The sequence below is a fragment of the Apus apus genome, chromosome 3 (assembly GCF_020740795.1).
Source record: "Apus apus isolate bApuApu2 chromosome 3, bApuApu2.pri.cur, whole genome shotgun sequence".
NCBI classification, from domain to species: domain Eukaryota; kingdom Metazoa; phylum Chordata; class Aves; order Apodiformes; family Apodidae; genus Apus; species Apus apus.
In genome coordinates, this window is record NC_067284.1 from 66,636,514 (window position 1) to 66,653,429 (window position 16,916).

The 16,916-nt window shown below is 43.5% G+C and overlaps 1 protein-coding gene across 1 annotated transcript in view; it reads right to left on the reverse strand.

The window, feature by feature from the left end:
* The window catches only part of KCNK2 (potassium two pore domain channel subfamily K member 2), a 78,959-nt gene extending 73,908 nt beyond the window's left edge, over positions 1-5,051 (reverse strand). The window contains exons 1-2 of the mRNA XM_051613559.1: positions 4,867-5,051; positions 2,859-3,169 (exon numbers count right to left, since the gene is read on the reverse strand). Coding sequence (XP_051469519.1) covers positions 2,859-3,169; position 4,867 — 312 coding nt within the window. The 5' untranslated portion in view covers positions 4,868-5,051. The remainder of the gene's footprint in view (positions 1-2,858; positions 3,170-4,866) is intronic.
* Between the last annotated feature and the right edge of the window lie 11,865 nt (positions 5,052-16,916).

Genomic DNA, 16,916 nt, shown 5'->3' on the forward strand with positions numbered 1-16,916 from the left:
GTGCTGAAAAGTTGGCAACAGGATATATTGTTGTGCCGGGAAGGTTTTTGGTGATTGGTGAGATAAAATAAGGATGGAGAAGACAAGAAGGGAAAATTCCCTGTGCTGTGTGCAGTTATAGAAACACACTACTCTCTGTTGCAATCAGCTCTGTGGTAAAGGAAAGATTTTAGCAAAGGTGATGGAAACTACACGGCCCCTGAGTGCTAGCCAACTGGGCTTTCATTCCACTTATACCTTTTTTTCTTTTTACCAGAATTTGTTCTCTCAAATTAGTTTCTCTAATTTGCTCACCTGACTAACCCACATTGGACAGTCTTGGAATAGCCAGGCCTGCTTCAGAGTAATGATTAAATGGCAGAGCAGAAGTAGTGACAATTGAAAAAGCCCAGCATGATAAGCACCTTGAGCAATGACTAGCATGAACCAGAGCCAAATCAGTTTCTCAATTCCCAGAAGACTAAGTTCAAAAGAAAAAGTTTATAATGGATTTCATTATTGTTTGACTCAAGGTAAATACTTGATTAAAGAAGACATTACCATCCGTAAGCTCTGTAATTTTCTTCACACATACTAATCATTCCAGCTTCCTGGTACACTAGTAGGTATTAATTTTCAGTTTTATAGTTTTCAAGGCAATTCTTAAATATCATATACTTTTTCCTCACACACACTATTTATTTTTATTCATACACACATCCAAGGAAAACTGAAGAAACACTGTGTTACATTGTAATAGCAGTCAGGCATAAGCCCAGAGAGACAAAAGGTACTCCAGTAATTTAGGTTCTGTGACAAAGTGGTAAGTACGAAAGAAATATGACCCCTTGGTTAGGGTAGTAGCCTTGACTTGGAAAAGTGTATTTGAGACTCTGCTTTACCACTGACTTCCTATTTTACTTTGGGCAAGTCAATTCTGAACCCTTAAACTACTTATTCTGCATCAAGAAGGGCACCCACATGCACTTGTAGGACCAGGCTCCCCACGCCTCAGCTCTCCTCTAATAGGAGTGTAACAGCACATTTCTACCTCCACGTTGTGGTGTTCCTCTTCCCAGAGAAGCAGAAGGGAACAAGGAGAAATTAAGTTTTCCGTTTACCCCAACAACAAGCAGAGTAAACTCCTCCCACAACCAGTTCTTATCCCCATGCTGTGATAGGCTGTGTCACCCCCCTGGGGGCTTCAGAAGCCTGTGTCTTCTGGTCACACCACGATGGCTAGGGAAGATGGGAGCTAATGCTGATACAGGTATCTGTGCTCTCATAATTGTACTGAAACTGTCACTTATACAGAACAGCAAATGGGCATTGAATGCTGATTAAGTGTTTTTTAATTACCGATCTGTCCTTCTGGGTATAAATGCTAAAATACCTAAATACTTCAGAGCAAACCTCAAGAGTTTTTGCCTGAAGGACCACCTCATAGGTGATGTAAGATAATATTGCTCCTAAATTTCCATTTGTATCTTCACAAGTACAGGATTTGAGCTAAAAATTTCATATGGGGATATTTATACTACCTGCAAGAGCTTGTTTAAATCAAAATGTGCATGTGTATTTCTCTGAAAGATTATCTTACATTCTGCTGGTAAAACCACTGAAGCATTTTTACACAGCATCAAAATTCATATTGACAGTACCTCCTGAGGCATGCCTAAGCCAGGACACATGGAGATAGAACTGCTTGACAGTCACTTAAAGGGTGGCAGTTTAGAATACATTTTAGCAACAAGGCAGGGGAGAAATCACAAAATACAAGGCCAGTGTGCCTGCAAAATTCAGAAGTCGTGTGCCATAAAAATAACTTGGTAAACCGGAGCTCTGCATTTAAAACAGGTGTCCATGCTGATGCTAAAGGCAGATTGGTCTAGAGAAGCAAATTCAGCTTCTAAACTCCCAGCCAGACCTGCTGTCAAAAACCACCTCCAGAAAGCTTTGCTGCCTATGAAGCTGCAAGCTCCAGAGCTCATGCTAGCTAGGGTCTGGATGCCCACCACCCTCTCTTGCTCTCCAGTGTCACATCTCAGGCTCTGCAGATCTAGATGGCCACATGGCTACTGTTAATGAAGGGGTCAATCCTTCTCAACTCTTGGGTGTTCACTGCAGATTCCCATTTCATGGTCTCGCCCCCCAAACTGACAGCCCCTTGCTGTTCCCTGTAGTGCTGCTGGATATTCATAAGAACATGGGAACACAGGATTTATGCTAGAGAGGGCCTCATAAGGCTCTCAGTCTAGTTCTGTGACAGTGCAAAGAAATATTTCTTATTGTCTAAGGCAGATGATCTACGAAGGTAAAGTCTTGTTGGTAGGAACACACCAATGTGCATCAGTTCTGCATGTGCCTTTAAGAAGCAGAGGAAATTCAGATTTAAGATCAACATAGCAAGTCTGTGGTACTTTCCTCTACATAAAACAAAATCAATAAGAAGAAACATAGAGCTGGAGGAAAAGCTAGCTTGATGTAATCACAGTAAATTAGAAGTCCTATAAGGCAATAGATGGTGTGTTTTCTTCCTCAGAATTAGGTATTTCAAGTATTGACAGACCTAGTAAGGCACAATCAATGTATCAATTCCTTCGTGAACTATTAATTACATATATTGCTGATGAATAATCATTTAATTAGCATAATGGGAGGCTTCAGTGCAAAGGCTGTCTACCAAGTGTACTGGAATTAAAGCCTCAACCATGAGGCTTTGAATGAAAATGCTATTGCAACTTCTGGTCTTAACACTTGTTACATCACTTGGCCAACACAGAACTTTGCTAATAAAGTTTCTCCCCTTTATCACAGCAGTGGTGCCATATGTAATTTTTTCCTCTAAGGCATGGTTTCAAGTGTTTGGTATGGATTACCTGAATCAGTTCATCAAGCTCTGTTGCATTCACACAGGAATGCTGAGATACAAACGTCTGCTTCTGAATCACAATGGTGGTTCTCTGGGAGGTCTCATGAGGCTGCTCCAAGGCTTTAAATACTGTTGCTCCAATTATTAAATATACGACTACCACCAGAAAAATTGTTGAGACTGTCTTCCATTTCATAACATTAATAGCTGAATCACTTTCCTCCCGTGAAGACAGCACAGTAGGTTTGGTGGAAAATGATAATCTTGGTTTGGAATTCTGAGTGGCCGATTTGGGATCCAGCAAGTCAGGTGCCGCCACTGGCAAAACAGAAGAAGAAAGTTAATTTTTACAGTGCTGCTCAGATTTCATTAACTTCTTGCCAAGAGATTAAAGAAATTCTGTTGCTTACAACCAGAATTCTTAAAACTGTTGAACCTTTTGCATAAACCTCATGCTACATGACAATGAAGCTGCTGCTCTGTGTAGTATGAACCACTATACACACATTTGCAACATTTTCTATATGAGTCTGTCCCCTTCTGATACTAAATCATTTCAGAAACATAGACTTCCCCTAAGATCTTGCATTTAAATTAGTATAAGGTGGTATTGTGCTGCAGAGATTCTTTACATTCACTGGTCTCTTAAGCACTGCTAAGCAGCTTTCCAGCTGTGTTTTACCTCAGCATTACAGTGGTAGTGGAAAAATACAAATCTTTTTTTCTCTCACTTATTTTGTTCTGCTCTTTGACAAATGCTGAGAACAGTTATGTGATCACTTCCAAACTCCCCAGACACAACCCTAAAAAAGAATACCTTGCTCATCATACCAGTCTTCAAGCGTTAATTGTGTATCGATTACACCTTTCAGAAAATACCAGTCAAACGTGTACTTACTGGAAAAGACACCCATTTGGTAAGGCGTGTATTTTTATTTACAGCTACAAAAACCCATCGGGTTAGGAAAAGAGCAGCTGAACATGTTACCAAGTATCTCCATAACTCATGTGACTACCAGCAACTACACTGACACAAAAATAAAATTCACCACATCAAGTGCAGGTAAAGGTCTCCTGTGGAAAGACGGCCACAGCAGTTGACCGCACGAGCTATATTTAAATTGTTTTGAATTACAAGTGCATTTTGAACGGCCACGACACCGCTTCCAGCTGTCGGTGGGGAAAGCCTAGATTTAAACCCAGAGGAAAGTCTTCCTCCAGACGGAGAAGGTGGCACACATCCCCTGCAGGGGTGGTGGTGGCACTTGGCGGGGTCCACTCCCGTGCACCCGCAGGGCTCAGGCAAACACCTCGGCGCCGGGAGAAGGGGACAAGAGGGAGAAAAGCAGCCCCTCGCCTGCGCCGAGGGGGGACCGGAGCACCCCGCACACCCCAGGCTCGCCGCGGTCACGCCTCCCACTCCCGTCGCCCCACACCCGCCCGGCGGGCAGCCGGGCATCGGCCGCGCTCCCCCCGCGCTCCGCACCCTGGCAGGGGGAGCCCCCTCCTCTCCCGTCGCGGCCCCCGCAGCCCTCCGAGCCCCCAGGGCTCCCGGCCGGGGCCGCTCCCCTCCCACCGGCCCCGCCGAGCTCACCACCCGCCCGCCCGGGACAGCGCCAACCCGCCGTGGCCGCCGGCGGCGAACAAAGAAGCGGGCAGCGGGCACCGCCGCTCCGCCGCCCTCTCCCCGCAGCCGGTGCAGTGCGCCGGGGGATGCCCGCAGCCCCGGTGCGGCGGGCAGCGATCGGGGAGTCCCGAGCCGCCGCCGGCGGGGGATGCTCCGGGTCGGGGAGCGGCGCAGCGGGCGAGGCGGCCGGCGGCGGGGCCGGGGCGCGGAGCGGGGCCGGGAAGGGAGGGAAGGGAAGGCAGCCAGGCAAGGTACAAAGGAGACCCGGGCCGCTGTGTCGCCGGGAGCATCCCGGGGTCCCTCCCGCGCCCGGGCTGGGGGAAGAAGGGGCGCATGCAGCATCCGCAGGGCTGGGAAGGGGGAGGCACGCCATTGTGCTCGTACTCACTTCTTATTTACCGACCCGGTGCCCTCTCCTCTCTCCACGGGCAGGCATTTTTTCAGGGCTCGGGTAGATACAGTTAGAGAAAATTAAAAAAAAAAAAAAAATTTTTTTTTTAAAAAAGGAGGTAAAGAAAGGAAGGAGCAGAGCGAGAGAAAGAGGCTGATGGATGGGTCTGGAAGAGAGGGAGCGGCAGGGGCGGGCGGGCTGGCAGCGCAGATCCCGCCGGCTCCCCCCCGGCCCCAGGGCGTGCGAGGTGCCTCACGTCGCGCATCGCGCATCGCACATCGCAGCGCGCCTGGGAGTGTGAGTGTGAGAGTGGGAGTGTGAGTGAGCGCGTCCCTGTGCTCCCGTGTGCGTGTCTGTGCGTGTTCGTGCGCGCTCCAGTGCGCGGGGCGTGCGGAGCAGCCCGAGCCCGGTGATGCCCTTTTGTGGGGCGGAGGGCACCCGTGCCGCGGGTCACCCCCCCGCCCCTCCGCGCCCCCTTCCGCGCCCCTTTCCGCGCCCTCCGCCGGCGGGAGTCGGGGGCAGCGCCACACCGCTCCCGCGGCTGCCGGGCTGTCAGGGGTGCGCGCTCCTCCGCGCCTCTCCGCGCAGCCAGCCGGATCGTGCGGGGAGCAGATGTTGCAGGGGCGCAGAGAAAAAATGGGAGGGGGACGGCGGGGGAGAGGCGGAGTGGTACCTGCGGAGACCAAGGTCTGGAAACGAGAGAGGAGGGAGGCGGCAGGGAGGAGAAGGCACCGGCCAGCCCTGCCGCCGGTCCCCGCTCTAGCCCCAAACACGACCGCCTCGCCAGAGCCTCCCCGTGAACTTTTGAACTAGGAGAAATGTCACCGCGGCAGCCGGAGCTGGGGGACAAGCGGGGAGACCTCAGCCCTGGCCAGGGAGCGGCGCGGGGCTCTGAGCAAGGCGGGTCCATCCTTCCCGGCCTGACCTGATTTTTAACGCGTGTGCTTTGCAGCCCGGAGTTTTGCTGCAAGGAGTTAAACTAGGTGGGATCTAGGAGTCAGGGATGGTAGCTGCTCTCCTATCGCAGGCACTGCCAGCGCTCTGCCTCCTTCCATTTTAGGCTGATAGACACATCAAAAATGCTGCTTCAGCCCTGGTTTCTGCCACTGAAAAGCCTGAAATTATAATTGTTATCTTTGCCACGGGCTAATTCCCATGTTTCCCAGTCATCTATCACCTGTGACATTATCCATGGTTCAGTTGCTCACACTGAAGTGATGAACTGCTACGCTCACCTAAAGACAGAAGAGGCTTTACCAAGAGAATCCAAAAACTGCTCCCACAACCGCTCTCTAAAAAGTCTCTGCAAACACTTTAAAAAATTATTGACTATAACAAGCAGGCATTGTTCAAAAGCATTTCAACCCAGAGGGTGTACCTGTAAAATGACCACAGTCAGTCATACATCAGGTGTTTAATGGACTTTAGTCCTGCTCAAATCAGCAGCACCATCAGCAAGCACTTTAGAAGTCACTTATTTTAACGCTCTTCCGTATCAATGTGACATAATACAAATGAGCATCATATTTAGTTCCTTTAGGACTCCAATTTCAGCAACACCAATCACGTCAATCTTCCCTAGTGTGTTCACACATCCCCATGATATGCAGCATAGGGCAGGAAGCTGCATCTGCTATTGCAGGTTGAGCTGGAGCTCATCATTTCCCATCGCCCTGAACCAGTGTTCTGGTTCGGTTTGGTGGGGTTTTTGGTACTGGGGGAAGGGCTCCAGGAGTGGCTCCAGTAAGAAGCTGATTGAGCCCCCCCTGCTAAGGTGCCCAAGCAGAAGTTTCCCTGCAACCCATTATGAGATGGCAGGCTGTATCCCTGCACTCATGGAGGAATGTGGTGGAACATTCCCTGAAGGCACTAGGAGGGATGAACATGGCCACTGGACTTGGATTTTGTGGCCAGTGGACTTGGATTTGCTGCCAGTGGACTCTGATTATGAAGCTGTGGAAGACCCCGGCACCAGGGGAGGTGGCTGTTCCCGAAGCAGCCTGTGACTCTGTGGGAAGCTCACACTGGAGCAGCTTGCTCTGGACCTCGTGGGAAGGACTCATGGAGGAGAGGTTCATGGAGGACTCTCTGCCATGGGAGGGACCCCGTGGAGAAGCAGGGAAGGACTGTAAGGAATCCTTCTTCCTGAGGAGGATGGTGCAGCAAGAACCACCAGCCTGTGAACTGACTCTAAACCCCATCCCCTGTGCCCCTGTGCCGCTGGGGGGAAGGAGGGAGAGAAATGGGGAACAAAGTGATTTGGGCCCAGGAAGAAGGGAGGGGTGGGGTAACATATGCAAACATAGGCAAGCACTGCTCTTTGTGCTGTGTTGTATGTGTGTTTGATTAGTGTGAAACTGAATTATTATTTTATTCCCCAAGTTGAGTCTGTTTTGCCTGGGACCTTAATTGGTGAAGAACCCTCCTTGATCTTTGTCTCAACCCATGAGCTTTGTCCTCCTCAACCCAGAGAGTGTATGTGTGTGCGTGGAGTTGAGTGAGCAGCCATGGGGCTGGTCCTTTGTTGTCATGTTGGGCCCAAACCACAACGTTACTGGCAAGCTAGGTGGGAGAGAGACAAGGACGCACGACAACCAGCAAAACAGTTGTCAAGTAACAAGGCCCTTTGGGCCCACTCCAACAAACCCTTTTGCAAGCAGACCTTCAGTCATATGGTTGACTTCATCGATGTAGTCCCAATCCTCAAACAGAAGAAAAATGAAGTGCCCACTCCTGTCTACTGATACTCCCTTGCTCCAGGGATTCTTGAAACATTTTCACACCTGGATCTCTTTTATATCTGAAAATATCATATTCTCCCCCCCTTTCTCCCACAAAGATTTCTTAACTATCAGCCTATGTGAACACTGTCTGTTCCTATCTCATGGAAAATAATAATTTCACAGGATTTCTTCCAACATCCTGTGGGAAAACAGGCATGAAAATCTTCCTCCATGTTGACTTATGTCTCTATAAAATATTGTGGAACATAGTACTACATGCCTTTCTTTAACAATCTAAATACTTGGAATAAGATTTGTTTTTTTCCCTGAGTAGAGGAATTATTATTAAAAGCTGAAAAAGTGTCAGACTTATTGCCTACAATTTGAAATCAGTGGGAAGCCTCCCAATAGCTTCAAGGGGGTTTGAATCAGGCCTTAAATTCAGGCATTCCACCCAATGGGCAGAAACCACCCTGAGATCCACTCCAGGATATACTGTATTAGTGCCTTAACTTTAATAGCTGAAAAGCTGTCTTGGTGAAAGTAATTGTTTCTGTTAATTGCCTAGTAAATATCTCCCATATCTACTTGCAGTTGATATTTTCTACTCATTGTGATCCCGGATGTAATCCTCATCTGGAGTTTACCACTTACTTAAAGTAGGCTAGAGCTGTGCTTTCTCACTTCTGCTACAGATAGAAACACTCCAGATACAGAAGGTACCTTTAATCTCAGGCATCTTCAAATCCAGCAAGAAACCAAATAATTCTTATTGTGATGTACAACAAAAAAAACATTGTGTATAGCAGCTCCTATTTTCTGGAGGTCTTGTATAGAACCAGCATTTATTCTGTGGAGTTGTGCTCTCCAATGTTTTTATTGTAATGTACACCACACATTGTTTGAATGCTGTTTGTGACCATTTCACCCTCAAATTTGAAACTGACATTCAACCAGTTTGAAGTGTCAGGCCTGGGCTTTACTAAATAAACACACTCAAATGCTGTGTAACACTAAACAAAACAACACCGCGGAACATGAACAAGATTAAGTAGTAAAAGGGACTACTACAACATGGACCTCCAAGCTTGCAAGCAAATGGGCTTGCTACTGAGCCAAATAAATGTGACTGAACAAACAAACAAATGAAAATAATAAATAAATAAATAATGCTTGTAAGATTAAGTATATGTAGATTTGTGTATTTCATGTTTACATGAAAAAAACTCACAAAGTACAGGACTGTTAAATGCTGTCCAAAAATGTATTGGCATGAGTTTGGGATGATACTCACAGACGGTGGCTGCTGGAAGCCGCTCAACTCTTTGAAATGTTAAAAGTAGACTCAGCTGAGAGAGACAGGCATGCAGCATGTAGAGGAAGTCAAAGTTGCATGATAAACATAGCAATCACATATTCATACAAATAGCAGCTGTAGATGATCTAAACATAGCTTTGGTAGGGCAAGAGCACACTTGTAAGAGGTTATTCCAGAAAAATATCACCCTAGAAAGACCAATAGAAAAAGCATACATAAAGAGTACCCTTATCTGTTGCTAATACTGTCTTCTCTTTCCAATCACAGGAGCCATTCCCTCCCTGTAAGCCCATGAAAAGCATTTGTTTTGTGCCCAGAGCACAGGTCTCCTGCTAAGCCCCCCACCTCAGTGCGGTGCAGTGCACTTCTCCTTAACCAGCTTTCTAACAGGAGGCACCACAGGTTCCAGCCTTCTTCACTCTTAGTTGCCAAGGATTTCTACATTCCCAAGGGACTGTTATGGCAAGGCTGCCAGTGAGGGTATTTCCCTAACTGATTTCAAGGGATTATTCATATAGGGCACCTACTTGACTCATCGCAGGGGACCCACACCTTTGATCAAACAGTGCGTAGCTGTAGGCTTCAGGCCTTGCTGTGGACACAGCACATCGCCCTCTAAAGGAAACTACACTTCCTCGTGACATGAGAGCAGGAAGCATCTCTCTGCCTCTCTTCACAGTGTGCCAAACCATACACCCAGTTAAAGCGAAGGATAAACCTTTGCTACTGCTAAGTTTTATTACAACTCAGCCGAAATACTACTGGACTTATTTAGTAAGTTAATTTTAAGGCTCATTTTACTTATTCAGCTGGACTTACAAATGATTTGTCTCTTGACTTCTTTGGAGACATTAAAAGATCTCTGCTAGTTCGTTATGGATAATTATGACTTTTAGGTCATGCCATGTTACTGCATTCTGCCATTAAACTATTAGTCATATTCTGTGATGGGAATTTACACTAAACGAGCAAGTAACGGCATACAGCCTGCTTCTCCTTTGAGCAAATGAGAAGACAGACCATGTGCTTCACAAGCAGCAAGGGCAAAGGTCTACCCCCAGTTACCGTGCTGAGACAGCACCCTCCCAGCCCACCACCAGCAGTTGGAAGCAAAAAAGAAGGCAACAGGCAGGAGACACTTGCTGCTAAATGATACTTAGCCCTCATCTGCCTCAGAAAATGGTAAAGCCTCAAAGCAGTCCCATTTAAAAATGTGGCCACTTTTAATTCAAATTTGTAAATGAAGTAAAGCATATGTGGTGCAACTAGACTATGTATTACCGAGTGTCATCTCACTGTCTCACTATTACACCTACCCTCAGTGTCTGTCTTACAGTGTGACAAATTATTTGTTCAGCAGAAAAGCTGTTGTTTTTCACCTCATCAATTACTAGAAAAAATGTTTACATGTGCCCATCTATTTTCATACAGCTCAGTCGTCAGTTTTAATTAGGTTGTAATTCTTTCCATCACAAGTAATTCTTATCTATTTATCCACGTGCAGCAAGTGGGAAGTTGATTCAGAACCCATAAAGTATTCGCTACTATAATTATTGTGAATGCGTATTTTTCTTTCCTGGCTTGCAGATCTCCCAGTGGGTTTCCTCCCTGCCTGTGTCATGTTGCCAGACCTAGTGGGATTTATTTGTCACATGTTCTGCCACTGTTTTTTCATATTTGCTTTCACAAATATGTTATGCTTGGACAGCTTCAGAAGCAACAATTATAACTAACTTTTCAATGCCACTCTCATCAATGATAAATGCGAATTGCCATATGTCACCTTTATTATTAATTATTTATGCACAGAAAAACCATACTACTACTTTCAATGACTGATCTCCTTGAGGGATAGCTAGTGGTGCTTTGGGATTATTACAAAATGGTTTTCTGTAACCATCAAAATGTTCTCCAAAATTGCTGGTTTGTAATTTGTTTTTCAATTTTGCCAGTTGTAGTCTCTTCAGAATAGGAGACTGACAGTGGGAATGTCTAGATTTTGTATCTGGCTGTCCACGCCTATTAGTACCAATCATACAACTGTCCTTGTAGATTTTCATGGTGCTAATGGATGACTTATGAGATGGAAAACTAATCTCTGTATTGTCTTTGCAGACTGGAAAAAAAGCATGGAGTATTTTGAAAGAAATTGTACATTTAAGACTGCACACATCAGGCCTGACAAGATAACAGCCAAAGTTTGTGCTGACTCTAAAGGTAGTTTTTCCCAGATAAGCAGGTTTTTATTTTTAAACCACGTCTTGAGGATCCGAGGATTTGATTTTTATATTTCTAAAGTACTACATCCACATTTTAGGGAACTCTTGAAATAGTGACACAGACCTATGGCACAACAATCTGTAAATAAAATAAAATACTCACAGAGGACACTGGAAATCACCTAAAATAGCCTTAGTGCTTTTCTTGTAGAGTACACCACAAATAACATTTGGAAGAAACAAAACAAACCAGACAGAGATGAGAAAATAGCCCAGGCAATGCTAAACAAGCATCATGCAGGGATAATGAAAGAACTTGCTAGCAGAAATACAGAATACAAATGAGGAGATGAAAAAGAAGAACATTAAGTATCATCTATGTTTTAAAACCACCAGACTTACTCTACATGGCAGTAGCTGTAATAGAAAGTGCAATTAAATCTATGGATTATTTTCAAATGAGTACGAGTCTCCATTTTCTGGCAGTCTCTGAGTGTTCAGCTACATGGAGATACATCTGGAAAATATGCTACTTTTTATTTTTTTAATAGAAAGGTAGCATTTGGTAGTTTTTTTGTTTTGTTGTATTGTTTGGGTTTTTTTTAAATGCAAGAGCATTTTCTAAGGATAGACCTCTTATTTTATCTCTTCTCAATTATTTTGTCATTTTCTCCTCTCCCCGTGCCATGCCAGACAGAGCTCACAAATCACACTGTGAAACTAAGCTGTACGCTAATTCTCATGTCAAAATGTGGCAGTTGTAAGTAATGGTTAGTTAATTTAAAGAGGCATAGAGTCTCAGCTTTTAAAGCTCTGAGAAAAAAGAGTATCTCTCAAATTCACATTTAAGCACCTAAACAGAGATGAAGAGGCAATTTCATATCATATTGAAAGTCTGACTTGGAAAATCAGGGCATCACGTATCACTTCATAGCTTTACCTGCAAAGGATCACCTGCCCTTTTCAGTCACCAAAGCTTTCTGCTCTGATGAAGATGCCACTGCCACCATGCAGGCAGAAGGCTGGGTGAACAGAGCCCACTTTTCGTAAGGTGCTTGGACAGCAAGAAGCATAACTTGCTGCCACCATTGGCATTGCCCAGCACTTCCATCCTTGAACACCCTTCCCTTTATTTTCTTCTAAGTGTAGACCTTGAAACTTCGGGCTTGGTGATTTAATCTTGGGCTGGCAGCTATGGACTGTGTTGGCAGAAGAACAGGCTAAGGCTTCATACTACTCTATTCAGCTTTAAAGTACCTGCTGATTTATCTTTACATCTTTGCGAGAAATAAGGTCTTTCAGTTGTCATGTCACTGATGTTAAACATGCAAGTATGTTGATTCACTGTTTTGTACAGTTTCCTCTTTTATTTTCAGTTGTTAGAGGGAACATTAAAAGCTGGCCTCCTGCTCCAAGGAAAATGTAGGTACAAAATAGCAGGGAAGACTGGCCCACATTTTCCTCTTTGCATAGCAAATATAAATATACCCCAGATGTAAATACCCCAGGCATCAAACAGAACCAGATGCACTTGAGACTGTGACCAGTGAGAAAGTTATTTTATAGGACTACTTCACAGAAAACAGCTAAAATTAATATTATGAAATTTCCATGACATTGTAGCAGCCTGGACATGAAGGCTATTCTATTTCTAAAATCCTTAACATCTTAATATTTTTATAACCAAGGTATTCTTCAATAGAAAATATTAGTTTCCTAAATTATTTATATTGGCAACACATACACCACAAGCAAACCCCTGTAACAACATATGTAAACTTTCTGTGGTTTTTTTTTTCCTAAAAATGGGAGTATACCCATTTAAGAAGCATAATTCCCAGGAAAGGTTAATAGAAAAGTCATAAGGAAACCAATTCCTGAAATTACTGCTTTCCTAGCTTTTCATATTCTGCCTCATAAAAAGTTCAGATATCAAGGGGACTGCTACTCAAAAAAAATTACTTAAGGCTCTATGCTTTAAGAATATCTCAATGGAAGAAATACAGCAAAAACTGTAAGTAAAGAAGCCTCAGGCTGAACATTTGTACCAAATTCTTGGGGAATCATTGGCAAATCCTTTATTTTAGAGGGAAGATTTGATGATTTTTCTTACTCATAAAAACTGCCTAGAATATTTTGGGAACTCAGCTATGTTCACAATATTGTAACAAGTTAAGTAGGCTTGTGGGGAAAATATCCCTTATTACTAACTTGCAAGGTCCTACATGCTGCTAGAAACATGTATAATCCAGATGTGAAGGATTTTGGACATACCTGTACTTCACATCAGAACCCCATACAAGGAGCCATGTGGGAATTCGGAGCAAGCAGCTGCATGCATAAGATTGTTCAGTATAACACAAAAATATTGCTGGCTCCTGAGGGCAGGGCAAGTATGGTCTTCACAGCATACTAGTCTTCAAACTAGTAACTCTGACCTCTCAGCATGGCAAACTAGCTCAAATACAATAGTTCCATAGCAGGTCTGTGTTGCCTCCAGTTCTGGAGTTATCTCTATGTCAGCTACTTTGGGTTTTTTTATACCACTCTGTGGGGAACAGATGCATACAAAATTGTGATCCTAAGGAAATGATTTGTTTTAATTTCTGTGTGGGTTAGTTTTTACCACTGGTGTTCTTCAACAAGCTTTCTGCTTCTGGATACACATAGACTTCCCACCATGCTTCTCAACACTAATGGCATTCTTATGCCCAATTGATCCAGAAAATAAGCCTTCCTTACTTATCTCCTTAGGGGAGTTATTTCATAAGCTTTTCTGGAAGGCAAGCAGAACAAGCTGTATATAAAAGGTAGGGATGCTTACAAATTTATTTCAAAACATAAATAAAAGAAACTCCTCCACAAGATTTTATGCAATAGTGCACTGATTGGAAGACTCTCTCAGGATAAGGGGGAAAAAATATCCTATTTATTTGTTCTGCCTAAAGGAATTTAAATCCACATAATTCACCTTCCTAGAGAGAGCCTATCACTGGGACTCCCGCAGTTCCAGCAAGCCGTGCTTAGAGACCACTGATCCTAATACATTATAAGATTCAACTGCTCTATCCTGTAATTGTGTCTGGTCTCTAGAAAATATTACTGAGCTGTATTTGTTGTTCTCACATTTGTGTAAAATAACTTGTACACTTCAGTGCTATAGATCAAAATGTGTCTAGATGGATGCTTATAAAGTTTAACTTCCCTTGCCATCAGCAGAAAGAATTTGACTGAAAACAGGTAAATGACCTGTTTACGCCCAAAGCAAGTACTAAGCTTGTTATGTTTTGCCCTGCTATTGCATAAAGGTTTTTTTCAGTCAGTTAGCTGCTGAGTTCCAGCTGAGCCTACACTGTCACAGAAGGCATTTTTATGGAGCAAATACTAACCTGTGGCAGGCAACATGCAAGAGAACTGTATCCTAGCACCAGAGGGCTGCAGCAATTATTTTGGAAATTATTTAATTATTTTGGCTTAAGCAACTACTAGCTACCTGGGAAAGACAAATCACCTTGAAAACTAACTAAAATGAGATGTAGCTACAACATATTTTATTGTTTCATTTCTCATACCTCTGTCTAGAAATAGGCACTGATTTTTAATTTTAGAAAAAATCTTAGCATTTTAGTATAATTGATTAATTTTATTTTTTACTGAAAGCTAGTTAGAGCAAAAACACCTTAAGCATGCATCTCATCAGTATGTGGCAAATCCTTTGGTGTATGTCAGCCTATTCTTACATTTCCCAAGCAGCCCAAGTGTCTCCCCTAGCTTGTGAGATTCAGTCTGCTCACTGGAAAAAAATGACTCCAGGTAGGAGATTAGTACCCTACTATCAATGTTAATCAGAGCCTACACAGCAGGCATCAGAGTAATGAGGAGATGGCATGAGATTCAGGGAACCTCCTTAGATTTATGACAATCCCATAATCCAGCAGGTATTAAAGAACTCTAATGTAATCCTGATTCTTCCTGTAGAAATCAGGATTCATGAGGTGAGAAACGGACAGAGACAGAAAGAGAGAAAACATCCCTAGCTTAGTGATTATGTATTCACTTGGCAGAGGAAGACATGAGATCCTGCTCCAAGGACTGTTTATGCATTTTAACCAATGACAGTTTCAATGAAAAATCCAAGTACAGAAACAAATTACATCTGATCACTTCTACAGATATTTGTTGCTGATCGTCATCATCAATCTTAGTCAGCAAACACTACACTGACACCACCTCCCTTCAGATTCTTTACCAAGTTTACTTGTTTGGCATGCAAGAAGACAAACCATCAAGGATGCTGCAACATGCAGAAAATTCCTGCTAACTCAGTTCAGAGTAATTAACAGAATTAATCAATTTCAACTGAATGAGATCAAAGAAATCTCTCATCAGCTGACTATTTAGAATAACTCAAGGAAGATTAATTTCTCTCCCAGTGTTCTCTTGATCCCAATAGGTTGTTGGTAACAGTAGAGTAGAAAGAAAGCTTTTTATCATCAGTCACTTCCATTATTACTTGACTACCTGCTGTGTACAAGGATCCACACACTCCTGTATTTTTAGACAAGAAAGTGACCTGTCAATAAGTCCTGAACTACTAGCCAGTGAAAATTACCATTTAGGGAAGAACATATGCACAATAGGTGTGTGGAATATTTAACAGAAAGCTGCATATGGATAAACACAGCTTAAAGTGTCACACGTAGCCATGTTTCTCTTAAATATCATTAAAGCCATGTAAAACAATGACTGATGAACTAGCAGCAACACATCCTTCAATATATCACTTGCACGTTTTACATGGATATATAACTGTATCATCTACACATACTGCATTCATAAACTAGCTAAAAGCTCTCATTATTACCATAATATTAAAAAATTATATTAGTATATTGCAAGCAGTTTATAATAATGAAATAAATACCTGTAGCTTAATTAACTTGATTCTACACTCCTGTTATGCAACAAAGATAGAGCTATCACTCAGCAGAACAGACTATTGGCATTCAAGTGTGTGAATTTCTGACCTGCAGCATAGGGCTTCTGACCTTACCATGAATGTTCTCTAAAGCCCGTTACTCCAACCATACTGACGTAAGAGATGCTGCAGTAGCAACGTCTGTACCTTTATGTTTCTTAGACTCACGTTCATTTAATGCTACAGAATTTATAATGTCAAGCTGGAGGATGGAGGCTCAGCTGTGAAAGGAATTACATGGTCTTTGGTCTATCTGCCTGCAATAATGGAGGACAAGGGTAGGTGATCCAGTCTTTCTTCAAGTCCAGATTCATGTGTCCTCAGTAACTGCTTATTGGAGCAATCCCAGTGACTCAAATTACATCACTGTGAAAAAAGTCAGCCAAGCTTTGGTCATTATCTCTTGTGATTTCACCTCATGGGCTTTGGGCTTAGTCAATACAGTGATTTAAAAGTCACCACACTTTGTGGTGAGGCATCTAGCAGTAGTCACCTTTCAAACAGAGCTGATGAATACCAAAGTCAGAACCTGAGTTCTCTGTAAAACATGGGGAAAGTCAGTCACCCATAAGAGGAACTCACAAGGGTCTTCCAGGAACTGCTATCAACTAGCTAGAAGTGTACTAACCCTGTCAAGCTCTGGTGTTAAAATCTCTCAAGAGAGGATCTGTCTGCAGTTCAGATTCTAGATGTTTTGGTGGGCTTTTTAAGGAAGGGAGGAAGGGAGGGAGGGAGGGAAAAAAGAGAGCCAAAAGGCACCACTTGGTGCAGTTCAGTAGCTGAAACATCCACCCAAGAGCCAGGAGGTG